We start from the raw sequence: 27,747 nt of genomic DNA, 5'->3' as shown, positions 1-27,747 counted from the left end.
TTGGTCTTTTATATCACAAGTTGTATTTACAAAGGTTCTAGATCCTTCTTCTAAAACCACAACGTATGAACTTCTGCAACTTTGGATAAGTTCTAGACCGAGATGTGGGATATAGATTGCTTAACGCACCTACGTTCTCATGGCGACAGTGAATAAAGTACAAAAGAAAGGCACACGGTTACATTTCAATTGGTTCAACAACAACAAAATATAAAGCATTTTATACAAGTCATATGGTCTACAATTATGTACACTTTGCCCTGTCGTCATAGCGACAGACAGCTCATGATTTGGCTATTGATTGGAGAGGCACTTTACTCTGCAGTTTTCTCTCTGGTTTCTTTTGTCTGCCTTGATACCTTATTCTCCATGGCTCTGTTCAATAGTAGTGTACTATATAGGGTGTTTCAGCACACTAACAGTAGGGATCCAGGATGTAACACCGTGAAGATTGTATACTACTGTAAATATAGAGTATACTCTGAGTTAGCGGTGTCATAGGCATAGAATGCTGTTTTTGTGGTTATTGTGATAGCGGAACCTATAGGAATATTATATGACATGCAGTAATGCTGTGTCTCATCACGTGTGAATCAATGGTTTTTCTTTTGGTGGGCTATGTGTTGGAGAGATTAGAACCGCTATAAAACGTAACACTTACAGCAACATACAGTAATATGGAGTAAAAGGCAATATGATCCATTGACTAGAGTCGGAGTCTATTCCATGCTACTTTTGGCTGTGTTTACACAGGCAACCCAATTCAGATATTTTGTGCAATTATTGGCAAAATATCTGATCTTGATTGGTCAAAATACCAATTAGTGGTAAAAAAAAAAAAAAAAAAATCTGAATTGGGCTGCCTATGAAAACGCAGCCCCTGTGACTCCTCCTTTGTGGTGCTTCTTCCACCCAGTCTTCCCCAACCTGCACGATTCTCAGACGTTACCAGCCCGGCTGAAGGTATAAGCCTCAGTCCCTTTCAATTTGGCATTTACAGTAAAAGAGACGACGAGTGTGTCTGTTTAGAGACGTCTTCTGCATTCTTCCTCTCTCTCTCTCTCTGTGCGACTGTCTGCACCCCCGCGTGGTTATAAGCTGCCAGTGACGTTCCTGTCGATGGCCCAGTCTGGGAACTCAGTCAGGTTGAAGAGGGGCACACCCCAGGTCGTTATGGCCAGCATCACCACTAGAACACCAATCAGATTCACCCCAAAGCCTGCCTTCACCTGAGACAGACAACAACAACACTGGGTAAGAAAGATGTACTTGTTCTCTCACTTATCATTGAAGAGCTACAGTTTGTGCCTGAGCCTCTGTGTTCTATTTAAGGCCCTGTGTTTTTGTGCAATTATGTGACTTAGCAAGTCCTCTTATTTCTCATGTCTTCTTTACTCTATATATTTTTATTATGTATACTATTTTGATGTTGATTACGGCACTGTTGGGTGGAGCTTGAAAATGAAGCATTTCAATGTACTTGAGCATGTGACGACAAAACTTGCATTTATCCAGATATGAGAATTACACCAAAAATGAAAGAAATTGTCTGAGGATGGTGCTGGACCATCTGATGGAAAAAGGAAAACGCGGACAGTTTGATGAAAAAGCTGTAAATGAAAAGGTTCAGATCCAGGCATGTCACATGATTGCGCAGAACACAGGGCTCTAGTTATAGTGACTGATTGCTGGTCATTAAAAGGTATTATGACTATTAAATAAATCTGTTTTATAATCTTGTATAATAGGAGTGTTACATAAAAACGTGCAGAATTGCGTGTTATTGCAACAACGGCCTTTGATTCTGCTTGGCACTGTGCAGTCCCGTCCCAGTGGGGTTGGTGCTTATGTGTTTGTGTCTCACCATGTCCCTGATCTGCACGTGTCCGTAACTGAACACTATGGCGTTGGGGGGGTTCCCGACGGGCAGCATGACCCCAAATGACACACACATGGTGGCGGGAATGAGTGTGTGGAGAGGGTTGATCTTCAGGGTCTCGGACTGAGAGGGAGCGAGAGGAGAGAGGTCACATAACTGAGTGTCAGGCAAAGGAACAGGGTGTCTCGGAGTGTTTTCAATAACATTGACAGTGGCACAGAGAGAGGAGGCGAGCAGATGGTTGTGTTGATGTTGAGAGAAGAGAGTAGAAGTGTGTAGGCTATTTGAGGACACTCGGAATCGAGCTGAGAAATTGATGGATGGGGTTTAGGTTTTTCTTCACGGGCTCTCAGCGATAGAGGGGATAGTAAGGGAAGAGAGAATAGACCATGACTGTGGTTCTCTCTAGAGCAGAGTGTGCTTCTTACCAGAGACGATCGGGAGGAAAGGTAGAGAAGACTGACAGACAATGACTGTTATTCTTACCAGAGCAGAGAGGATAGGTAGGAACACGGTGAGAGTAGCAGGGTTGCTGGCAAACTCTGTAACCGCAGAGACGAGCAGGCAGGCCAGCAGCGTGACCATCCACGGGGGGAGACCACTCATCGGCTCCAGTTGTCTGCCAATCCACACACTCAGCCCTGACACCTGACAATGACACACACACCACATGATCAGACACACACCATGCTGAATGTCTGTAATATAGATTGTGACGCAACTTCATAGCTCACACAGTAACGTGTATACAGTATATACTGTAACCCGCAATGGGGCGGCAGGTAGCCTAGTGGTTAGAGCATTGGGTCAGTAACCGAAAGGTTGCAAGATCGAATCCCCGAGCTGACAAGGTAAAAATCTGTTGTTCTGCCCCTGAACAAGGCAGTTAACCCATTGTTCCTAGGCCGCCACTCTAAATAAGAATTTGTTCTTAACTGACTTGCCTAGTTAAATAAAAATAAAATAAAACGTTTAATGTGTACAACATCGAAAGACCTGCGTCACTATACTGAGAACTTTGTCGTTTCTAAAAGGATATATTTGGGTGTTTTTGGAGCCTTTGTTTATGTTTTTTCAAGGCTCCCATACTACACAACAATAATTAGGAAGTGATTTGCTGTTTGGGGTAAGTTTCTCAAAAATGTGAAATAACCAAAAAAAGTGTCTGGAACCTTCTATAACATCCCATTTACATAGAGATTTGGTTGTAAAACCTTTTCAAATCGGGACCCAAATGAGACATTGACCGTCCTCCCGTGACCCAAATTGTCCTCTATTGACCCAAATTAGGATGAAATAGTGTGTGATTTATAGATGTACTCTCATAACTTGCGACCCACCTCTCACATGCCCAGGGCCCACTTTGGGTTCCGAACTCTCGTTGAAGAAGCCCTGGTATAGTGTATATAGCCTAGTATCCATATTAAAGCTCCTGTATATTACCTTGCAGCATGAACTAGCCCATTTGAGATGGTTGTCATCCTAAGCTATCCGCCCTGTGGTGAGTAGCTACATGTTGTTTGTACAGTATACTGTATAACCTGGTACCTTGCAGCCAGCAGCCAAGGCGTAGCCCCCTCCCACAAGGATGACGATCTCCCAGGGCATGAGATTCTGGAAGTCCTTCCAGGTGATCATGGGGGCCAGGGGGTCTGGGTCTCTTTCTGTGGAGCCGTCCCCTGCTGTGGTTCTGGGGGCCCGAGAGAAGGGCCGGCGGGCCGGGATGAGGAAGAGCAGGAAGCCCAGCAGTACAGAGACGGTGGCGTCGGTCCTGTAGCCTTTCCTGTGGAAACAGAACACTACATTTAACAAGGCTGTTTTTAAAAAATCTAACCTTCCTTATTCGAGGTTAGTCTCAATGAGAGAGACTGCATTTGGAATGGTACCCTATTCCGTTAATAGTGCGCCATTTTCCCCCCTTTGATAGTACACTACAAAAGGGTGGCTACGCACTTCTCGAACAGTGACGTCCACCCGGGTACGAAGCCTGGTTCTCTGGTGAACCACAGCAGAGTCATCAGGATGAAGAACACTCCTGTCACCACCTCTGGATAGCTACAGCACAGGAGAGGCAACGCATAGGTCAGTGTTATTGTTTTCCTTCAGCTTTTAGTCAATTAGTCCTCAAATATGGCTGTACAGCTTGTCTCTTGTCCCAGCTATAACTGGAAAAAGAGTCTAAAGATCACCTGATGGGCCCGAGCTTTATGTACTCGTCGTGGATCTTCCTCTCTGACAGCATCTCTCTCCTCGTCTTACGCTTTTTACTCAACGAGCATGTCTCCCTGAAACTGGACACACAACAACACGGTAAGGTGAATATCACTGAGATACCTGCACAACGTGTGTGTGTGTGTGTGCGTGCGTGTTCCTGTGTGCGTGTCTTCCGCCATTTCGCATGCATGCATGCGAGGTGCTTACTTGCAGCCGAGGAAGAGGAAGTGCAGCCAGACCCAGGTCAGCAGCAGCATGATGATTGCGATGGGGAAACTGAAGATGAACCAGGTCCCAAAGTTGATCACCTTCGCATCCGGGTAGCGACTGCAAGGGGGGAGAGAGAGAGAGGGAATAGTTAGTGATGGGAGGAGATAGAGAGCACGGTTAACGTTAAACCAAATGCACCTCACAATCGGTAAGGGTATTATCCTCATAGTATAACACCAGCAATCTAGCCAAGAGGTTCAGAATCTGACCTTTTTGGTGTCATGTCTATGGTGATGGACTGCTAGTTGCAGGGTAATCTCTCATGGACAGACCAAATGGATGCGACAACAAAAGAGAAACAGTTGCTCCGGTGTTTTCTGACACTGGTTATTTAGATGTTTCAGGGTTGGGTGAAGGTTATGCTTAAAATGTGGGCTTAGATTTGAAGCACAGATTTGAAGCAGAATATGTTTTTGGAAGTGGAGGGGCTTTGGTTTAGAGTTTCCTTTTAGAGGGGTGGAGACTTCACTAGTCTCGTTAGTATCTTATCTCATACATCTCCCCCAGAACCCAATGGAGCATCTGATGGAATTACGGGAGATTGTAGTTCTGGGTTTGAAGACCCACTAGGGATACCCTCAGTATCACAAGTCATTACAGACTCAAGGAGGGGCCACTACTACAACCTTTGAACCAGCAGAAACGAACCATCAACCCTTTTCTTTTGATCATGATCAAAACAGGACAACTGCAGGTCATTGAACGAATTGCAAAAATCGCTGAAGTTGGAGACTTTTATCTCCCTCACCAACTTTAAACATCTGCTATCTGAGCAACTAACCGATCGCTGCAGCTGTACATAGTCCATCGGTAAATAGCCCACCCAATTTACCTACCTCATCCCCATACTGTTTTTATTTATTTACTTTTATGCTCTTTTGCACACCAGTATCTTTTCCTGCACATGACCATTTGATAATTTATCACTCCAGTGTTAATCTGCTAAATTGTAATTATTCGCCTACCTCCTCATGCCTTTTGCACACAATGTATATAGACTCTTTTTTTTCCTACTGTTTTATTGACTTGTTTATTGTTTACTCCATGTGTAACTTTGTGTTGTTGTCTGTTCACACTGCTATGCTTGGCCAGGTCGCAGTTGCAAATGAGAACTTCTTCTCAAATAGCCTTCCTGGTTAAATAAAGGTGAAATAAAAAAATAAAATAAAAAATTGACCACACAATGAATACGTTCAGGTCTATTTTCTGCCTCTGGCCTATGTGGAAGGATATCTAGTAGTTGTCAATACTGGGCAGAGATATGGTAATATCTCTGTTTGCTGAAAGACAAGCTGACTCACTGCTTCTTCTTCGTATACTTGCTCTGCTGTTCGATATCTTGCCCCCCCCCCCCCCCCCACACACACACACACACACACACACACACACACACACACACACACTGTCTGCGGTCAAGGGTTATTGAGGGGTTTCATTCCTCTTTCCATGTGGAAGTACCGGCCAGGGTCCTGTTTACACACACACAGTCAGATGGACTTGTACAATATATCAATTTTATGTCTCTGTGTGCAGATATAAAAATGCTATTCATGAGTACATCGGACTCTGGGGAGGTTGATAAAGGGGTTAATTGCCAAAATCCTGAAGTATCCCAAAATCCTGAAGTATCCCAAAATCCTGAATTAATGACTATTGATGTTAAGGGAATCTTTTGGAGTCTGGTCTCATTGCATATTAGGTGCAAGGCAGAATATATTGAGTATCATTAGTTATTTGTATTACCACATTTGACTATCAATATAATGTAATACTAATAATACTAAATAATTTTGCAGACGATTGACTGCTTTGACAAAATCTGCATACCGGTGTTGAAGAGGATGGGTCTGGTCTGGTGTTGTTGTGAACATTGCTCTGTTGGAAGTCTCTGTTCCCGCTATAGCAGGATACAAATGCCTACAGGGTTAGGTTTCACCAGTGTGGACCTGTTATAGCTACTCAAGACAATAAATCATCTTTTGGGGGATCACCAGCAAACCCCCTGACTCACAGAGCTGTCCTTTACCAATCTGGGCCCCAGTTTGACTGGGCTACACGCGAAGGAGTTGTTAAACAGGGTCTCACATTTTACTTGCACTGGGAAGGGAGGAAAGGAGGGGGATAGACTGGGAGAGAAGGAAGTCTGATATTTACAGTCCAAGTTACTTTTACATGAAAAGAGTCCGTTTTCCCTGGCTTAGCCGAGCTGGTTTATTAAAGTGCCCAGGAAATCAGCTTTGTTGGATTGTTGAGAGGGTTTACACCAATCCTTCAATCCATCAATCCCAGGCCTCTTTGTCCTTTTGTTTCCTATGGACCCTGACACCCTCTGTCACTGAGTTAAACATGTCATGTTTAATTCTATGTTCCCTCTAAACTGCGCTGGTGCCGCGCACTTCCTCCAGGCCTGCAGCACATAAGAAATGCCATGCGGAGTAGGGACACTTGAAATTCGCTGAATTTGCATGATTAGTTTGAGCTATATAGATCAACGTTTTTTTCTATGACCGAATCAACATTATAATTAGGCCCATTTCAATGCAACAAACCAAACCAAATCTAACTTTGCAAGATTGAGTGTGTGATTTTGTTGTAGGCAGAGCCAGAGCGAAACGGAGTAGAATTCTATTGGCGGGTGTAGCCCACCAGCGGTCTTCAGATCAGAGCCCGGCGGGTGTAGCCCACCAGCGGTCCTCAGATCAGAGCCCGGTGGGTGTAGCCCACCAGCGGTCCTCAGATCAGAGCCCGGCGGGTGTAGCCCACCAGCGGTCCTCAGATCAGAGCCCGGCGGGTGTAGCCCACCAGCGGTCCTCAGATTAGAGCCCGGCGGGTGTAGCCCACCAGCGGTCCTCAGATCAGAGCCCGGCGGGTGTAGCCCACCAGCGGTCCTCAGATCAGAGCCCGGCGGGTGTAGCCCACCCGCGGTCCTCAGATCAGAGCCCGGCGGGTGTAGCCCACCAGCGGTCCTCAGATCAGAGCCCGGCGGGTGTAGCCCACCAGCGGTCCTCAGATCAGAGCCCGGCGGGTGTAGCCCACCAGCGGTCCTCAGATCAGAGCCTGGCGGGTGTAGCCCACCAGCGGTCTTCAGATCAGAGCCCGGCGGGTGTAGCCCACCAGCGGTCCTCAGATCAGAGCCCGGCGGGTGTAGCCCACCAGCGGTCTTCAGATCAGAGAGTTACTGCTTCCAACAACAGCACAAAATGTGTAAGTTACATTTCAAGCGGTTTTTAAAAAGCCATTGCCATGAAAAGCTTTTATCTTAATTAAAGGGGCAGTGTTTCATTTTGAGACAGGCTTGAATATGCAAATAAGCCAATAGGCAGATGGGTAGCCGACATTGTCTAATTATCTGGTAATAATAATACATTTTATTTTGTAAAGTGGTTTCTTGCATCATATCACACAATACAATGCAATTTACAGTCAGCTATTTGGCCCATGGTGTTACAGACCAAGAAAAAATCATGAATTAATGTCAAGCCCTTCATAATGTAAAAAAAAGTTTTTAAAAGTTACATGCAATGTATGCCAGCATTAAACACCACATATAGGTTACTGTAGGCTATATCAAAATCAAAAGTTATTTCCATGTGAAAATGTTATGGGATTTGCTCCATTGGTTTTGTTGGTAAGGCCTACATTATGCTCAAATAGCCACAATATCCTATTGGCTACTGTCTAAATCGCTAAGGGTACAGCCTCAGTGTTCACTGTAAACATATGCCGGAAGTTGCACAAAGTTCTCACAATGTTCACGTTTCCACTCACAAGACCTAAACTTGTGAGTATAATTCATCTATTCAACTATCTTTATATATCCATTTACATTTCACTGAGACAGAAATAACAGATTGTTATTTGGAAGATATTGACAGTGCATGGGGTATTAGTCAGGTATTGTATCTAGTAGTGAGCAATGTGTGGTACTGCAACATAGCTTCAGCGTGTAAATCAGCTAGAAGGATGTGTCAGCATTGAGTAATTGTCTCTGGCCCCCTCCCAGTTCGGGGGAGTGATGAGCTCTACAGCAGTCTCACAACTCAATCGCTGGTTGTAAACTGTTTTCTGCCCCTCCCATAAGATATCATTTGAAGATAATTGCCACTCTTTCTGGGACTCACCCACAAACAGGACCAACCCTGGCCTGTTGAGCAGTGACGGACTCCATCCTAGCTGGAGGGGTGCTCTCATCTTATCTACGAACATAGACAGGGCTCTAACTCCCCTAGCTCCATAATGAAATAGGGTGCAGGCCAGGCAGCAGGCTGTTAGCCAGCCTGCCAGCTTAGTGGAGTCTGCCACTAGCACAGTCAGTGTAGTCAGCTCAGCTATCCACATTGAGACCGTGTCTGTGCCTCGAACTAAGTTGGGCAAAACTAAACATGGCGGTGTTCGCCTTAGCAATCTCACTAGAATAAAGACCTCCTCCATTCCTGACATTATTGAAAGAGACCGTGATACCTCACATCTCAAAATAGGGCTACTTAATGTTAGATCCCTCACGTCAAAGGCAGTTATAGTCAATGAACTAATCACTGATCATAATCTTGATGGGATTGGCCTGACTGAAACATGGCTTAAACCTGATTAATTTACTGTGTTAAATGAGGCCTCACCTCCTGGTTACACTAGTGACCATATCCCCTGTGCATCCCGCAAAGGCGGAGGTGTTGCTAACATTTCCGATAGTAAATTTCAATTTACAAAAAAAAACCCAGACGTTTTCGTCTTTTGAGCTTCTAGTCATGAAATCTATGCAGCCTACTCAATCACTTTTTATAGCTACTGTTTACAGGCCTCCTGGGCCATATACAGCGTTCCTCACTGAGTTCCCTGAATTCCTATCGGACCTTGTAGTCATAGCAGATAATATTCCAATTTTTGGTGACTTTAATATTCACATGGAAAAGTCCACAGATCCACTCCAAAAGGCTTTCGGAGCCATCATCGACTCAGTAGGTTTTGTCCAGCGTCTCCGGACCTACTCACTGCCACAGTCATACTCTGGACGTAGTTTTGTCCCATGGAATAAATGTTGTGGATCTTAATGTTTTTCCTCATAATCCTGGACTATCGGACCACCATTCTATTATGTTTGCAAACGCAACAAATAATCTACTCAGACCCCAACCAAGGAGCATCAAAAGTCGTGCTATAAATTCCCAGACAACACAAAGATTCCTTGATGCCCTTCCAGACTCCCTCTGCCTACCCAAGGACGTCAGAGGACAAAAGTCAGTTAACCACCTAACTGAGGAACTCAATTTAACCTTACGCAATACCCTGGATGCAGTTGCACCCCTAAAAACTAAAAACATTTATCATAAGAAACTAGCTCCCTGGTATACAGAAAATACCCGAGCTCTGAAGCAAGCTTCCAGAAATTTGGAACGGAAATGGCGCCACACCGAACTGAAAGTCTATCGACTAGCTTAGAAAGACAGTACCGTGCAGTATCGAAGAGCCCTCACTGCTGCTCAATCATCCTATTTTTCCAACTTAATTGAGGAAAATAAGAACAATCCTAAATTTATTTTTGATACTGTCGTAAAGCTAACTAAAAAGCAGCATTCCCCAAGAGAGGATGGCTTTCACTTCAGCAGTAATAAATTCATGAACATCTTTGAAGAAAAGATCATGATCATTAGAAAGCAAATTACGGACTCCTCTTTAAATCTGCGTATTCCTCCAAAGCTCAGTTGTCCTGAGTCTGCACAACTCTGCCAGGACCTAGGATCAAGGGAGACACTCAAGTGTTTTAGTACTATATCTCTTGACACAATGATGAAAATAATCATGGCCTCTAAACCTTCAAGCTGCATACTGGACCCTATTCCAACTAAACGACTGAAAGAGCTTGGCCCTCCTATGTTGAACATAATAAACGGCCCTTCATCCACTGGATGTGTACCAAACTCACTAAACGTGGCAGTAATGAAGCCTCTCTTGAAAAAGCCAAACCTTGACCCAGAAAATATAAAAAACCATCGGCCTATATCGAATCTCCCATTCCTCTCAAAATTTTTAGAAAAAGCTGTTGCACTGCAACTCACTGCCTTCCTGAAGACAAACAATGTATATGAAATGCTTCAGTCTGGTTTTAGACCCCATCATAGCACTGAGACTGCACTTGTGAAGGTGGTAAATGACTTTTTAATGGCGTCAGACCCAGGCTCTCCATCTGTCCTCATGCTCCTAGACCTTAGTGCTGCTTTTGATACCATAGATCACCACATTCTTTTGGAGAGAATGGGAACCCAAATTGCTCTACACGGACAAGTTCTGGCCTGGTTTAGATCTTATCTGTCGGAAAGATATCAGTTTGTCTCTGTGAATAGTTTGTCCACTGACAAATCAACTGTAAATTTCGGTGTTCCGCAAGGTTCTGTTTTAGGACCACTATTGTTTTTGTACAGTCGCCTCAAATAAAACTGTGAAGGACCTCGGCGTTACTCTGGACCCTGATCTCTCTTTTGATGAACATATCAAGACTTTCTTTCCAGGACAGCTTTTTTCAATTTACTTAACATTGCTTTCTTTCTTTCTTTCTCTTCTCTCTCTCTCTCTCTCTCTCTCTCTCTCTCTCTCTCACGGAGGACCTGAGCCCTAGGACCATGCAACAGGACTACCTGGCATGATGAGTCCTTGGTGTCCCCAGTCCACCTGGCCGTGCTGCTGCTACAGTTTCAACTGTCTGCCTGCGGCTATGGAACCCTGACCTGTTCACAGTCCTTACTATTTGACCATGCTGGTCATCTATGAACATTTGAACATCTTGGCCATGTTCCGTTATAATCTCCACCCGGCACAGCCAGAAGAGGACTGGCCACCCCTCATAGCCTGGTTCCTCTCTAGGTTTGTTCCTAGGTTTTGGCCTTTCTAGGGAGTTTTTCCTAGCCACCGTGCTTCTGCACCTGCATTGCTTGCTGTTTGGGGTTTTAGGCTGGGTTTCTGTACAGCACTTTGAGATATCAGCTGATGTACGAAGGGCAAAATAAATCGATTTGATTTGTTATTAATAGACTATGTGTGACCAGTGTGAGCTAGCTAGCTAGTTAACGGTGCACACTGGTAGCGTTTCAATTGGTGACGTCATATGCTTGGAGACTTTGAAAGTTTTTTCCCCCTTGCTCTGCAAGGGCCATGGCTTTTGTGGCGCGATAGGTGACGATGCTTCGTGAGTGCCTGTTTTTGATATGTTCAGAGGGTCTCTGGTTCGAGCCCAGTTTGGAAATACTGTTACACATGGGATATTTGTCTGATAGTGTATTGATAGGCCATGGGGTATTTACCAGTTATTGTACCTATTGAACGGCATTCAATGCAGTGTATGGTAATGTAGCTTACTTGTTGAACTGTTCGGCGAAGATAAGGTTGGTGGAGGTGCCAGTGATGGTGATGAGGCCTCCAATGGTGGCTGCGTACGTGATGCTGAGAGAGAGACATTTACAGATCATATGATCTCTCTTGGTGGGGTAGCGAGAGTTCTTGCTCTCCTTCTCCTTCTTAGGCTCTGGGATGCTGATCGCTGTCTGGAACGGAGAGAGGAGCAAGTATAGTGAGTCACTGTTTGTGGGGGAGGAAAACATGTGCAGTGGAGAGAACAAGTATTTGATACACTGCCGATTTTGCCGGTTTTCCTACTAACAAAGCATGTCGAGGTCTGTAATTTTTATCATAGGTACACTTCAACTGTGAGATACGGAATCTAAAACAAAAATCCAGAAAATCGCATTGTATTATTTTAAGTAATTAATTTGCATTTTATTGCATGACATAAGTATTTGATCACCTACCAACCAGTAAGAATTCCGGCTCTCACAGACCTGTTAGTTTTTCTTTAAGAAGCCCTCCTGTTCTACACTCGTTACCTGTATAAAATACACCTGTCCACACACTCAATCAAACAGACTCCAACCTCTCCACAATGGCCAAGACCAGAGAGCTGTGTAAGGACATCAGGGATAAAATTGTAGACCTGCACAAGGCTGGGATGGGCTACAGGACAATAGGCAAGCAGCTTGACAACAACTGTTTACGCAATTATTAGAACATGGAAGAAGTTCAAGATGACGGTCAATCACCCTTGGTTTGGGGCTCCATGCAAGATCTCACCTTGTGGGGCATCAATGATCATGAGGAAGGTGAGGGATCAGCCCAGAACTACATGGCAGGACCTGGTCAATGACCTGAAGAGAGCTGGGACCACAGTCTCAAAGAAAACCATTAGTAACACACTACGCCGTCATGGATTAAAATCCTGCAGTGCACGCAATGTCCCCCTGCTCAAGCCAGAGCATGTCCAGGCCCGTCTGAAGTTTGCCAATGACCATCTGGATGATCCAGAGGAAGAATGGGAGAAGGTCATGTGGTCTGATGAGATAAAAATAGAGCTTTTTGGTCCAAACTCCACTCGCTGTGTTTGGAGGAAAAAGAAGGATGAGTACAACCCCAAGAACACCATCCCAACAGTGAAGCATGGAGGTGGAAACATCATTCTTTGGGGATGCTTTTCTGCAAAGGGGACAGGACGAGTGCACCGTATTGAGGGGAGGATGGATGGGGCCATGTGTCGCGAGATCTTGGCCAACAAGATTGAAGATGGGTCGTGGCTGGGTCTTCCAGCATGACAAAGAGCCAAAACACACAGCCAGGGCAACTAAGGAGTGCCTCCATAAGATGCATCTCAAGGTCCTGGAGTGGCTTAGCCAGTCTCCAGACCTGAACCCAATAGAAAATCTTTGGAGGGAGCTGAAAGTCTGTATTGCCCAGCAACAGCCCCGAAACCTGAAGGATCTGGAGAAGGTCTGTATGGAGGAGTGGGCCAAAATCCTTGCTGCAGTGTGTGCAAACCTGGTCAAGAACTACAGGAAAGGTATGATCTCTGTAATTGCAAACAAAGGTTTCTGTACCAAATATTAAGTTCTGCTTTTCTGATGTATCAAATACTCATGTCATGCAATAAAATGCAAATTAATTACTTAAAATCATACAATGTGGATTTCTGGATTTTTGTTTTAGATTCCGTCTCACAGTTGAAGTTTACCCATGATCAAAATTACAGACCTCTACATGCTTTGTAAGTAGGATACACTGCCGATTTTGCAGGTTATCAAATACTTGTTCTCCCCACTGTACATGTATATACATTTGTATTTTGTACACAATAAAGAAAATAAATGATGGGTCAAAATCTAAATATTGCTCCCAGCGTTGGTCAAAGCTCAGAACGCTTATATCCTTGATCTGACCGAGTTTTCTTTGAGCCTGCTTCTTTGCGAATGAGTGGAATCATGAGCAGTGGTTTGTTAGTTATGGTCGCATGCGTCCTCTGGATTTGCTTCCTGGATTTGTATTTTTTAGCAGCACATTGACCACTCTCTCAAACGGCTAACTCTGCCCTCTCGCGGCACAGACTGAGGGCCTGAGACGTGAAACGCACTACCCCAGCTCGAAGTTAACTTACTAGAGAAGTTGGCAAAACTGTAGACGCTGCTGATAGTGTGTTTGCGAGATGCCGGTCAAAAGGTAATTTTAAAATTGTCCTGCGACTCCTGCCGTGTCTACAGGCATCCCCAAAAGAAACAAAAAGAAACTTTCTGAGAATGAGTGCACAACTGGTAGTCACGTATAGATATGTATAGCTCCACTGCTCAAAAAAATAAAGGGAACACTTAAACAACACAATGTAACTCCAAGTCAATCACACTTGTGTGAAATCAAAATGTTCACTTAGGAAGCAACACTGATTGATAATAAATGTCACATGCTGTTGTGCAAATGGAATAGACAACAGGTGGAAATTATAGGCAATTAGCAAGACACCCCCAATAAAGGAGTGGTTCTGCAGGTGGTGACCAAAGACCACTTCTCAGTTCCTATGCTTCCTGGCTTATGTTTTGGTCACTTTTGAATGCTGGCGGTGCTTTCACTCAAGTGGTAGCATGAGATGGAATGTACAACCCACACAAGTGGCTCAGGTAGTGCAGCTCATCCAGGATGGCACATCAATGCGAGCTGTGGCAAGAAGGTTTGCTGTGTCTGTCAGCGTAGTGTCCAGAGCATGGAGGCGCTACCAGGAGACAGGCCAGTACATCAGGAGACGTGGAGGAGGCCGTAGGAGGGCAACAACCCAGCAGCAGGACCGCTATCTCTGCCTTTGTGCAAGGAGGAGCAGGAGGAGCACTGCCACTGCAAAATTACCTCCAGCAGGCCACAAATGTGCATGTGTCTGCTCAAACGGTCAGAAACAGACTCCATGAGGGTGGTGTGAGGGCCCGACGGCCCGACACCATGCAGGACGTTTGGCATTTGCCAGAGAACACCAAGATTGGCAAATTTGCCACTGGCACCCTGTGCTCTTCACAGATGAAAGCAGGTTCACACTGAACACATGACAGAGTCTGGAGACGCCGTGGAGAACGTTCTGCTACCTGCAACATCCTCCAGCATGAGGAGGATGTGGGTCAGCCATGGTGTGGGGTGGCATTTCATTGGGGGGCCGCACAGCCCTCCACGTGCTCGCCAGAGGTAGCCTGACTGCCATTAGGTACCGAGATGAGATCCTCAGACCCCTTATGAGACCATATGCTGGTGCGGTTGGCCCTGGGTTCCTCCTAATGCAAGACAATGCTAGACCTCATGTGGCTGGAGTGTGTCAGCAGTTCCTGCAAGAGGAAGGCATTGATGCTATGGACTGGCCCGCCCGTTCCCCAGACCTGAATCCAATTGAGCACATCTGGGACATCGTGTCTCGCTCCATCCACCAACGCCACATTGCACCACAGACTGTCCAGGAGTTGGCGTATGCTTTAGTCCAGGTCTGGAAGGAATTCCCTCAGGAGAACATCCGAATCGGGAGCATACCCAGGCGTTATAGTGAGGTCATACAGGCATGTGTAGGTCACACACACTACTGAGCCTCATTTTGACTTGTTTTAAGGACATTACATCAAAGTTGGATCAGCAGTAGTGTGGTTTTCCAATTTAATTTTGAGTGTGACTCCAAATCCAGACTTCCATGGGTTGATAAATTTGATTTCCATTGATAATTTTTGTGATATTGTTGTCAGCACATTCAACTATGTAAAGAAAAAAGTATTTACTAAGAATATTTCATTCATTCAGATCTAGGATGTGTTATTTTAGTGTTCCCTTTATTTTTTGAGCAGTGAATGTAGATCATTGGAGAGTGCTGAGGGGAGGACGGCTCATAATGATGGCTGGAACAGAGCAAATGGAATGGAATCAAACACATGGAAACCATGTGATAGTGGAGTTGTTTTTTTTGATAACATTACACTAAGTCTGCTCCAGCCATTACCACGAGCCCGTCCTCCCCAATTAAGGTGCCACCAGCCTCATGTGATGTAGATATGCCAGCAGAGATTTCTATTGCATTGAAGAGCTTTGGCTAGTATTAAGGAACCATTGCTTATTGGGATCCTTGGTATGTCCATACCCTAAACCTAACCCTCAATCATAACCTTAACCAAAACCCCTACCTAACCCTAACCTTAACCATTTTAAATGTCAACTCAATGGGGTAGGGACGTCCCAAGGATACAAAGTTCTCATAAAAACGTTGCTTCACAGAGAGTAGGCTACTAAAACAGCCAGTGATGTGGCTGTTGATCATTTCTTTCCTTTCAGGGGTATAACATTACAGATGTGTTTGTAGATTGATTGAGGTGAATTAACCTACAGCAGCCAAGGTGATAATGTCTGGGGTCAATTTTGCTTGTTTTTGCAGTTTTCCAAATAGCAATAAATTAGCTTCAACTTTTTTTTATATATTGGGAGGGGGTATTCATTTTAATTAATTTTATTTGACCTTTATTTAACTCGGCAAGTCAGTTAAGAACAAATTCTTATGGCCTAGGAACAGTGGGTTAACTGCCTTGTTCAGGGGCAGAACGACAGATTTTTACCTTGTCAGCTCGGGGGTTTAATCTAGCAACCGTTCAGTTACTGGCACAACGCTCTAACCACTAAGACCTGCCTTTCCGAGCTTCACTAAAACTCAAACCCTGGTTATGCCTCTGAGTGTAGTGAGTGTGTCTACTGACCGATGGCAGTTGTCCGTTGGTCTGCTTTAGGGACAATTGGCCCAGACTGGTCTTACTGGCCTTCCTACCAGTCCCGTTAGTCTCCACAGTCGGCAACTGAGAGAACAAAACACACAATGGAGAATTAACGTTGAAGTAAGAGAATGGAACAACAGATACTTTTACACAGATTTTCAAAGGTTTATGTTCTCACCTCAGTCAGAGTGCAGAGCTCCTGCTTCACGCAGCTGTGGATAAAACGCAACACGTTCAAAAGCACAACACTGGAGTTGTTTTCATGATGTGGACTGCAAGACTGTATTGTATGTGATTCTTCAGTGACTGTCTCAAAAGCTCCCCAGGTCTTACCTGTCTCTGCGATACAGACGCTCTAGTTGGTTCTTTTCTAGATTCTCTTCCTTGTCTGCAAAGGAGCAAAATAAAACCATTTAGCGATTTATAGTGATGTACAATTTATCATGTCACTGAGATGTTTACTGCAGGCAGTGAAAGGGCAGCCATACCGCCGAGACAGTCGTCCTCGGTGGCCTCGACGGTTTCGGAGTCTTCCTGGGTGTCGGCCACGCCGGTGCTGATGAGCTGCTGCAGGACGGCCTCAGCGATGGGCATCACCATGGCAGTAGTGGAGGTGTTACTGAGCCACATGGACAGGAAGACCGTACAGCACATAAAACCCAGCACCAACCTGAGAATACACACAGGAGAGAGGAGAAGTTGAGGGTGTGTGTGTAATTGATTTATATATGCTTTTTGTGTGTGCACGCACATGTGTGTGTGTGTCATGGTAGCTGTGTACTTACATGCCAGGCTTGGCTCCGGCAATCATGACCATGCGTAAAGCGATGCGTTTGTGGAGATTCCATTTCTCTATGGAGGCCGCCAGACAGATCACCCCCATCAGCAGCAGAGTGGTGTCCTTACAGTACTCTGCAGCTACCTGTACCAAAGACAACCACACAGTATTTATAGCACTCTATACGTACATATACACTCAACCCTTACATGTGGCTCACACGAACACACACCTGGATTCATTTAAAAAAAACATTTTTTTACTTTGACCTCTTCTATGTTCATGTTTGTCAAAAAAAATCCTGTATTTGCAGTCGTTGTTAATCTGAGCAGTTTATGACATGGTCACTAGTCAGTATATTGTTGTATACCACCACAGGTCATGACCTCTAACTACAGAGAACTGACCTTTTGTGGTTATTGGAACTAGACTAGATATTCCTAACCATCCTGACTTCTCTCCAGTCTCTGACTAGTTCTCATTTTTAATCAGAACCGGTTGAGTTCTGAGAAGAACATACTGTACTCCAGGATGGGCTGAGATGGATCAGTTGGATCAACACGTCTGAGCTTTGCTCCTTTCCAAACATTTGCAATTGGAGGAATACGAACCAAAAATGTGACCCAAAAATCATAGCACGGCACGAGAGTGAGCAGGGGGAAGGTTTTCCACGTAACACCTTCTTGTTTGTGCCAGGTTAAAACTGAGGTAAAGCAATCCCATTGGCAAGGCAAGGTGAGGTGTGAGAGAGCTGCATGAAGTACAGTACACAAGTCTAGTCATCAGAGCAAAGAGTTGCAGAAAAACGTGGATATTTACCAAACACGATTACAAGAGCTTATAATAACACTAATAGCCTTCTTTGGCAGGTTTTGTCCATGCGATCAGATCACATGAGCAACTCAGTGGTTCTTTTTTATGTAACACTGACATAGTGAGGAGAGGGAACCATTAATGGTGGTCATTGGGACCACTTGGGGTTGGTTTAATGACAGACCATTTCCTGTCCAGCAGGGGTTAATGGGTTACTCTGATCAGTACATGAGGCCATCATCTCAGTGATAAGTGTTTCACTGGAGACGAACGGAGAGGTTCTGACGACCATGCTTCCTGTATTATATTAGACGTTAACATACAGACACCTCGTGATAACTGAAGATCTGATGATGTCAGGTTATCAGAACGAGTGAGTCACTCACATGTTTACATGGGTCTGTGACATCATGAACGTCTCTTCACATAACAAGAGAGGAGGATGGTGAATTTAGAGTATAGGTGAAAGGTCAGATTAAGGATAATGAATGAAGGATAACTTTTAAGACTTCACAAAGCCTTTAGAAACACCTTAGAAGGTGCTGTACAAGTACATCGTCTGTGGTTGTTAGTTCACACATGAGGCTACATTTAGCGTCAACAACAATGCTGAGTTTTTTTGTCTGTTTCCTCAGAATGGGATTGGGTCAACCTACTTCCCTTTCAGTCATCACAGAGGCATTACAAAGCAATGGGACAGAACTTCTCAGGTTCTTCCCAGAAAGCATCCATCCATACGCTTCACATCCATCTGGTCCACACATGTAGCTGTGTGTGTTTGTCCTAGATTTTCATTTAATTAATTGAAATTTCTAATCCCATCCCTGTAGGAGGCCTTTTGCCTTTGGTAGGCCGTCATTGTAAATAAGAATTTGTTCATAACTGAATTGCCTAGTTAAATACATACAAGTTCATTCGGTCTTGGTGGGAGTCAGGTGCTCAGATTACCGTATTTACAGTTGAAAAATATTTATTAGAAAATACATATTTTGGGTTTGAATGTACATTTGTGTGTTTGTACACTGAACAAAAATAAAACAAATGCTAGATGTAAAGTATTGGTCCCATGTTTCATGGGCTGAAATAAAAGATCCCAGAAATGTTCCATATGGACAAAATGCTTATTTCTCTAAAATGTTGTGCAAAAATTTGTTTACATCCCTGTTAGTGTACATTTCTCCTTTACCAAGATAATCAATCTACCTGACTGGTGTTACATATTAAGAAGCTGATTAAACAGCATGATCATTACACAGGTGCACTTTGTGCTGGGGACAATAAAAGGCCACTATAAGCTCTGCAGTTTTGTCACACAGAACAATGCCACAGATGTCTCAAGTTTTGAGGTAGCGTGCAATTGTCGTGCTCACTGCAGGAATGTCCACCAGAGCTGTTGCCAGATAATTTCATGTTAATTTCCTCTACCATAAACCGAGAGAATTTGTCAGTACGTGCAAGCGGCCTCACAAACACAGACCATGTGTATGATGTTGTGTGGGCGAGCAGATTGCTGATGTCAACAAAGTGCACCATCGTGGCGTTGAGGATATGGTATGGGCAGGCATATGCTAAGGCAATGAACACAACTGCATTTTATCGATGGCAATTTGAATGCAGAGGGATATTCTGATGGGATCCTGAGGCCCATTGTCGTGCCATTCATCCACCGCCATCAACTTGTGTTTCAGCATGATAATGCACAGCCCCATGTTGCAAGGATCTGTGCATAATTCCTGGAAGCTGAAAATGTCCCAGTTCTTCCATGGCCTGCAAACTCACCAGACATGTCACCCATTGAGCATGTTTGGGATGCTCTGGATCGACGTGTATGACAGTGATCTAGTTCCCGCCAATATCCAGCAACTTCACACAGCCATTGAAGAGGAGTGGGACAACATTCCATAGGCCACAATCAACAGCCTGATCAACTATGCAAAGGAGATGTGTCATGCTGCGTGAGGCAAATGATGGACACACCAGATACTGACTGGTTTTCTGATCCACGCCCCTACTTTTTTTTAAGGTATCTGTGACCAAGTCATGTGAAATCCATCGATTAGGGCCTAATGAATATATTTCGAATGACTGACTTCCTTATATGAACTGTAACTCAGTAAAATATTTTAAATGGTTGCATGTTCTGTTTATGTTTTTTTTCTTTAGTGTATGTGTGTGTGCGCGCTCCTGGTCCTCAGTGCCTTTAGCAGAGATTGAGAAAAAGAGAGATTAGAGTGAGTGATAGTTTACTGACCTCGCTGGACTTGAGCACTCCGAACAGCGGGTATAGGAAGGCTGGTACGAGGGCAGCAGCTCCCAGGGGTACAGCCTCTGACACCCAGTACACCGCTGTCACTATCAACACGTACGCACAGCAGGCCTCCTACATGGGACAGAGACACCGGGGACAGAGACACAGGGGGTGAGACATAGGGAAGAGACAAGGGATTGGGCTTTTATGCAACAATGCAGTTTGCCAAGGGCCATACCTCATACATTTATGCCTGTATTGTATCCTAACGTTTCTTATCATAAAAGCATGGTCAATTATTTAATATATGTCAATGTTAAACTTGATGTGAAATGCTGGTCAAACAAACTCATTGCTGGTCCCACATATTGTCAGGGTTCATTTGTCTGAGTTTATCGGAGTGCAATAATACTGTTGCCTGAAGGAAAGTGATTTTGATTTGATTTGATTGACTAGGATCCCCATTACCCGACACCAATGGCGACAGCTAGTCTTACTGGGGTCCGACACATAACGCAAAATACATCACAGACAAAAGACTTTACAATTTACACACATTTAAAAACATTCAAATAGTAGCGTGTGTGTGTGTGCATCTATCAAGTTCCTAAGTTACCGTGAGACCAAACCTCCGTGTTCCTTATTCACCTTTCAGCACCATTTATTTGCCATGGAAACAATGGAGAATGTGCTCAGTTTGTGAAAGAGCCCATCTAAATTCCAATCTAACAGTCTAATCAAAATGGGATTTGTTATGTCCTTCATTCAAACGTACCTGTTTAACATTTTTGCTTTCTGGAAACTAGAGGCGGCTTTTCATCAAAAATAGATGAATGTCTTTGACCACATTGAATGATCCTCACACTGAATGATCCTTGGTTACCATAGACAGTGGTGGTCCCATTGTACAGTAAACCAGTGGTGGTCCCATTGTACAGTAAACTAGTGGTGGTCCCATTGTACAGTAAACCAGTGGTGGTCCCATTGGACCAGTAAACCAGTGGTGGTCCCATTGTACAGTAAACCAGTGGTGGTCCCATTGTACAGTAAACAAGCGGTGGTCCCATTGTACAGTAGTGGTGGTCCCATTGTACAGTAAACCAGTGGTGGTCCCATTGTACAGTAAACAAGCGGTGGTCCCATTGTACAGTAAACCAGTGGTGGTCCCATTGTACAGTAGCGGTGGTCCCATTGTACAGTGGTGGTCCCATTGTACAGTAAACCAGTGGTGGTCCCATTGTACAGTAAACAAGCGGTGGTCCCATTGTACAGTAAACCAGTGGTGGTCCCATTGTACAGTAAACCAGTGGTGGTCCCATTGTACAGTAAACCAGTGGTGGTCCCATTGTACAGTAAACCAGTGGTGGTCCCATTGTACAGTAAACCAGTGGTGGTCCCATTGTACAGTAAACCAGTGGTGGTCCCATTGTACAGTAAACAAGCGATAACTTATCATGCGGAAGTGAGGAAGCCTTAGAAATCTCCCTTTCCATAATATGTGGCATACAGGTGATGTGTCAGGCACTTGTCTGACTAGCGTAACCGTGCAACTCCCGGTCGAGTACAGGATGTCTAGCCAGCGAGGTGAAGGGGCCTGGAAATATATCAGCTATACATACACACACACGCCATCGGACTGTCCAGCAATGCACACACACACACATACACACACTGGTAGTGTAACCGCTCATTGAAAACAATGTTGAATATTGCTGTGTATCACACAGAGACAATTTGGCCCCTCTATGATGCCTTTGAGGCAGCAGCCACCAACCCTGGCCACTAGCACCTGCCTGGGCATGTTCTCCACATGCGCCCTACTGGACATGCCCAGTCTTGACCACACCACCCCAGGTGGGAACACAACACCCCCTTTCTGTGATCTACTGGGCATGTCCAGTAATAATGTACTCTGGCCACAGGGAAAGCGTCCCCAGGTTTTGCCCCAGGAAACTGAGGTGATCCTGACTATCTCCCATTAGTTAGTGTTTGTCAGATACGGGATGTGAAGTCTGATCTTGGTCATTCAGGAGACGGGGGACAGAGACAATCAAGAGATCATTGATCAGAGGTTGTCACACAGTAGAGAACTGCCATGCAATGAATGGACTTTCAATGAATCAATAAACTCACTCAAAATCTCATCCATTTTCCAGTTTCATCAGAGAACTGGGTTATTGAGGCGATCATGGGGTATCTCGTATTTACCGACAGTAGGGAAATATGTTTCTAAATGGTCAATTGCTCAATTTGTTTCTCCAATCTGGCATGTGTATGGATGGACTGTGTGATATTTCACTGCAATGAGCAAGCACTTCTCAAGAGGTCAAAGGTGACTCAGCAGACATTTTCTGTCTACATCTGGAGGTTGCATTGTCACTTCACCTTTCAGACCATGACTCAACATGACCCTTAAGTGAGTGACGAGATCAACGAAAGGAGATGGCTTTTCAGGCATTCATGTTATCTCTTCATCAAGGCCAAATGCTTTTATAAAGATGATTAATCTGGATAACCGTTCATCAGTGTTGACGGTGAGATTTTTTTTCCAGATGACTACAGAAAGAATGGATTCACTCATTACTTCAATTCAACCCTTATCTTCCTCTGGAGAGACAACGATGATTAAAAAGAAACACTGTTTTGCATTCCTTCATATGATGATCTCTACTGATAATCTCTGAACACAGTTCGGTCAGTTAATCTGCTCATTAGACAGACATTATTTTCTCCTGACTCAAACCCCAAGGAGCTGAGTTCATCCTACTGTCAGAGATAAGGAGGATACCTAACCTTGCCTGAGACCAGGGGCCAGTACTCATAAAGCGTCTCAGACTAGGAGTGCTGATCCAGGATCAGTTTAGTGATTTAGATCGTAATGAATAAGGGCCCTGAAGACTAGGCTTTAGTTCAGTGGGCTAACACAGTCCCGGTGTCAAAAAAACCTGGGTTTGAACTCAGAAAGGCACATTAGTACAATTCTCTCAGGCTGACACAGGAAAACAGAGCATGAGGGGTTCTGTAGCTGCAGCTGGCCACATGCTCCATTGTTCTGTCCCTCTCTGAACTTGATAAATTCTGTAATTGGTGAGAGGGCATTCTGGAACCGCAGGTGGTTCTAGGCAAACAGAACGACCAGACCCGTCCCCACATAGCTGAGCTGAGTTATATAACCTAATAGCTTGGCACAGATTCCCCTTCTCCCTGCCGCCTGTGGTGCCAACCGCTGTACAACAATGCACCCTACTGTGAAGTGTAAACACACGGAATGGTGCACTTTACGCACAGACGCCGATTGCATAAATAATGCGTAAAACAAGTCTCCATCAGCAAAGCATTAATAGAATATGAGGTAAATCGAAATATTTGCACTGTGGGCATGTATTATGGCAAATTATAATCATAAAGACACTTACAGCTGTTCTCACCCCCAATTTTATTTTGCTTCATGTACTGTACGCTAACTCGGAAGAACAATGCCAATAGCCTACCCATGCGCAATATTCGTCATGCTAGCGATATGATGTGATGGAGTCGGGTACTCACGCTGGTGGGGTGGATGAGGGGCAACGGCAGCAGCGACAGTGGGATCAGCACCACCAGGATCAGCTTGCGTGCTCTCCATAGCTTCTTGATAAGGTCCATCCTTGCCGCGGCCTCCAGCCTCATCGGGGACTGCTCGCCTGGGTTCGGTATCAGCGCAGAGAAGCTGGCTTGTTTGTCCCTTTTAACGTTTTTTTTGGCGTGACATGAAGTCTTAATGAAAGTTAAAGAAAAATCCCTTTAAATGTCTCCTTCTGGAGTGAAAACTGGAGTTTCTATTTGCAGTTGGTTGGTCCTCGCAGGTTCTGCTTGTTTGGTTCTGGTGGCGATGTACTGCAGTCTGCAGGGCACAGTCCTCCGTCTGAAATAACTGCTCTTTGTACAACCTCACCTCAGTACTTGACCTGCAGGCAACCCCCACCTCTGAGTTCAGCTAGGAGATCCAAAAGTGCAACAAATAGGTTCCTGACTTATTTTTCAATACTGTCCACCTATTCTTATCTGAATACCAGATAAGGTATCTTATGCAGAGCCCCCGAGCAAAAGAGACCTTGATCTCAGTGGTACTCCCTGCTCAAATAAAGGCTAAATAAAATGTAAAATGCTGATGTTTGAGATAGACCAGGCGGCTACTGTGAGTGCAAAACAAATGTCTATATAAAGAGGTTCTCAGCACCAAGACTTTTTATAACTTGTCACATTTATGACCCTCCAGTATGCTAATTTCCTCAACCTCATCCTTCACCCCGCCTCACTGGTCTCTAAGCCAATCAGCTTTTAGTAATGACTTGTCATGAGTTTGCAGCATGGTGTGGAGAAGAGAGGTAGGTCTGATGATGTTTTAGTGTGTCCAATGTGTAATAATATTACAGTCATGTACCATTGGTAACCCTAACATTTGCTACACGGACAATTTACACTGACTCCCTTTATTATTCATTTATCTTGGTTGTTTTGCACGGACTCTCTTGCCCTGGCTCTATGCACACTCACTAGTCTCTACCCACACACTCACACATACTACATTGACATTCCAACGCACGCACACGCACACACACTACACACGCTCATACACACAAAACACACACACACACACACACACACACATGCATATTGACGCCACCAACGCTAACACATAAACACACGTTCCCATTCACTGCTGATACTCTGTTTATTATCTGTCCTGATTGCCTAGTCACTTTTATCCCTACCCACATGTACAGTCTGTATTCAATTCAATTTGATTTGATTTGTAAAGAAAAAATAATCGTTTTGAGTGCTTTATAAATGAAAGTGCTGGTATTAACAGATTATTGAATGTAATAGCTCGTTGTTCCATGTGCACCAGTTTTGGTCCATGCCAGTTTTGATCCATACACAGCGCGTCCTTGGTGCCAAGGACTGATACCTCACCAGTCAGAGTGAAGTGCAGCCCGAGCCTGCCCTCAGGTGGTATTTGTCTGTACAGTAAGTGCTAAATCCCCTATTTGAGTGGAGGGCTGTGGAATTGAAGAGATCCACGATCTTTACACATCTATCTTGCCTTATTTATTCAGACAAAGCTTTCGTCGGTTCTGTGAATGTGTGAATATGTCAATGTTAGTTGTCACATGTCTCGTCATTATACAACTGTGTCACGATCTTCTTCATCTGATGAACAGGAAAGATCGGACCAAAACGCAGCGTGGTAAGTGTCCGTTTTAATTTAATATAACTGAACACGAAATACAAAATAACAAAGTGAAACAACAAAAATCGAAACAGTCCTGAAAGGTGACACAACACAAAACAGAAAACAACTACCCACAAACACCAGGTGGGAACAGGCTACCTAAGTATGGTTTTCAATCAGAGACAATGAAAGACAGCTGCCTCTGATTGGGAACCATACCAGGCCAAACACAAAGAAAACATAGAAAAACAACATAGAATGCCCACCCAAGCTCACGCCCCGACCAAACCAAAATAAAGGCATAAAAAGGAACCAAGGTCAGGGCGTGACAGCCTGGCTGTTTAAAAAGCTGTATGGTCATTTAAGGGTTTTACATGAAAGCTACATATATAAGTATATTTTAAACTTTGCTGACCGGCTAACTAATGTCACATGACACACTTCTAACTCATAATCAGCATAATCCGACCAAACAACAAACAGAAACACCTTTGTGTGACAGAGAGAGGTTTCCTGATGACTTGAATCTTTTGCTTTGGCTGTATATACCTGTACATTGCATGTCGAGAGTGGGAGATTGAAAGAGAGAGATTGAAGGAGTGAGAGAGAGAGAGATTATAAAATCCATGTACACAAACAAAGTGTGCGGTTAAAATTGGCAAAAAACACACATTTCTTCACACAGGGTCGTGGGGTGAGACAGGGATGCAGCTTAAGCCCCACCCTCTTCAACATATATATCAACGAATTGGCGCAGGCACTAGAAAAGTCTGCAGCACCCGGCCTCACCCTACTAGAATCCGAAGTCAAATGTCTACTGTTTTGCTGATGATCTGGAGCTTCTGTCACCAACCAAGGAGGGCCCACAGCAGCACCTAGATCTTCTGCACAGATTCTGTCAGACCTGAGCCCTGACAGTAAATCTCAGTAAGACCAAAATAATGGTGTTCCAAAAAAGGTCCAGTCACCAGGACCACAAATACAAATTCCATCTAGACACTGTTGCCCTAGAATACACAAAAAACTATACATACCTTGGCCTAAACATCAGCGCCACAGGTAACTTCCACAAAGCTGTGAAAAATCTGAGAGACAAGGCAAGAAGGGCATTCTATGCCATCAAAAGGAACATACATTTCAACATACCAATTAGAATCTGGAAAAAAAATACTTGAATCAGTCATAGAGCCCGTTGCCCTTTACGGTTGTGAGGCTGGGGTCCGCTCACCAACCAAGACTTCACAAAATGGGACAAATACCAAATTGAGACTCTGCATGCAGAATTCTGCAAAAATATCCTCTGTGTACAACGTAGAACACCAAATAATGCATGCAGAGCAGAATTAGGCCGATACCCACTAATTATCAAAATCCAGAAAAGAGCTGTTAAATTCTATCACCACCTAAAAGGAAGCGATTCCCAAACCTTCCATAACAAAACCATCACCTACAGAGGGATGAACCTGGAGAAGAGTCCTCTAAGCAAGCTGGTCCTGGGGCTCTGTTCACAAACACAAACACACCCCACAGAGCCCCAGGACAGCAGCACAATTAGACCCAACCAAATCATGAGAAAACAAAAAGATAATTACTTGACACATTGGAAAGAATTAACAAAAAAACAGAGCAAACTAGAATGCTATTTGGCACTAAACAGAGAGTACGCAATGGCAGAATACCTGACCACTGTGACTGACCCAAACTTAAGGAAAGCTTTGACTATGTACAGACTTGGTGAGCATAGCCTTGCTATTGAGAAAGGCCGCCGTAGGCAGACATGGCTCTCAAGAGAAAACAGGCTATGTGCTCACTGCCCACAAAATGAGGTGGAAACTGAGCTGCACTTCCTAACCTGCTGCCCAATGTATGACCATATTAGAGAGACATATTTCACTCAGATTACACAGATCCACAAAGAATTCGAAAACAAATCCAATTTTGATAAACTCCCATATCGACTGGGTGAAATTCCACAGTGTGCCATCACAGCAGCAAGATTTGTGACCTGTTGCCACAAGAAAAGGGCAACCAGTGAAGAACAAACACCATTGTAAATACAACCCACATTTATGCTTATTTATTTTCCCCTGTGTACTTTAACCATTTGTACATTGTTACAACACTGTACATTTGAAAGTTCTGTATGTGTAATGTTTACTGTTGCGTCACAGTTTTTATTGTTTATTTCACTTTTGTATATTATCTACCTCACTTGCTTTGGTAATGTTAACACATGTTTCCCATGCC

General features: G+C 44.3%; 1 protein-coding gene across 1 annotated transcript; it reads right to left on the bottom strand.

Moving 5' to 3' along the window:
* Positions 1 to 173: 173 nt before the first annotated feature.
* slc13a4 (solute carrier family 13 member 4) lies at positions 174 to 24,486 on the bottom strand. Its single transcript, XM_064938418.1, has 15 exons — positions 23,832 to 24,486; positions 20,289 to 20,417; positions 17,232 to 17,368; positions 16,935 to 17,116; positions 16,780 to 16,834; positions 16,625 to 16,658; positions 16,432 to 16,527; positions 11,711 to 11,895; positions 4,301 to 4,420; positions 4,069 to 4,170; positions 3,833 to 3,934; positions 3,428 to 3,662; positions 2,366 to 2,527; positions 1,865 to 2,002; positions 174 to 1,229 (listed from the first exon to the last, which is right to left on the bottom strand). Exons 1-15 carry the CDS (start codon positions 23,952 to 23,954, stop codon positions 1,092 to 1,094), a joined length of 1,938 nt encoding a protein of 645 aa, XP_064794490.1. The 5' UTR covers positions 23,955 to 24,486; the 3' UTR covers positions 174 to 1,091.
* Between the last annotated feature and the right edge of the window lie 3,261 nt (positions 24,487 to 27,747).

The sequence above is a fragment of the Oncorhynchus masou genome, chromosome 26 (assembly GCF_036934945.1).
Source record: "Oncorhynchus masou masou isolate Uvic2021 chromosome 26, UVic_Omas_1.1, whole genome shotgun sequence".
Classification (NCBI taxonomy): Eukaryota; Metazoa; Chordata; class Actinopteri; order Salmoniformes; family Salmonidae; genus Oncorhynchus; species Oncorhynchus masou.
Note: the sequence above shows the minus strand (reverse complement) of the source record. Positions and strands in the feature narration are given on the sequence as shown.

Excerpts from the sequence above, each read along its gene's own strand:
- slc13a4 (XM_064938418.1), bottom strand. The coding sequence starts at position 23,954 with ATGAGGCTGGAGGCCGCGGCAAGGATGGACCTTATCAAGAAGCTATGG. Across the intron at positions 11,896-16,431 it reads CCAACGGACAACTGCCATCG|ACAGCGATCAGCATCCCAGA; the intron begins GTCAGTAGACAC and ends TCTCCGTTCCAG. Across the intron at positions 2,528-3,427 it reads CCTTGGCTGCTGGCTGCAAG|GTGTCAGGGCTGAGTGTGTG; the intron begins GTACCAGGTTAT and ends TGTCATTGTCAG.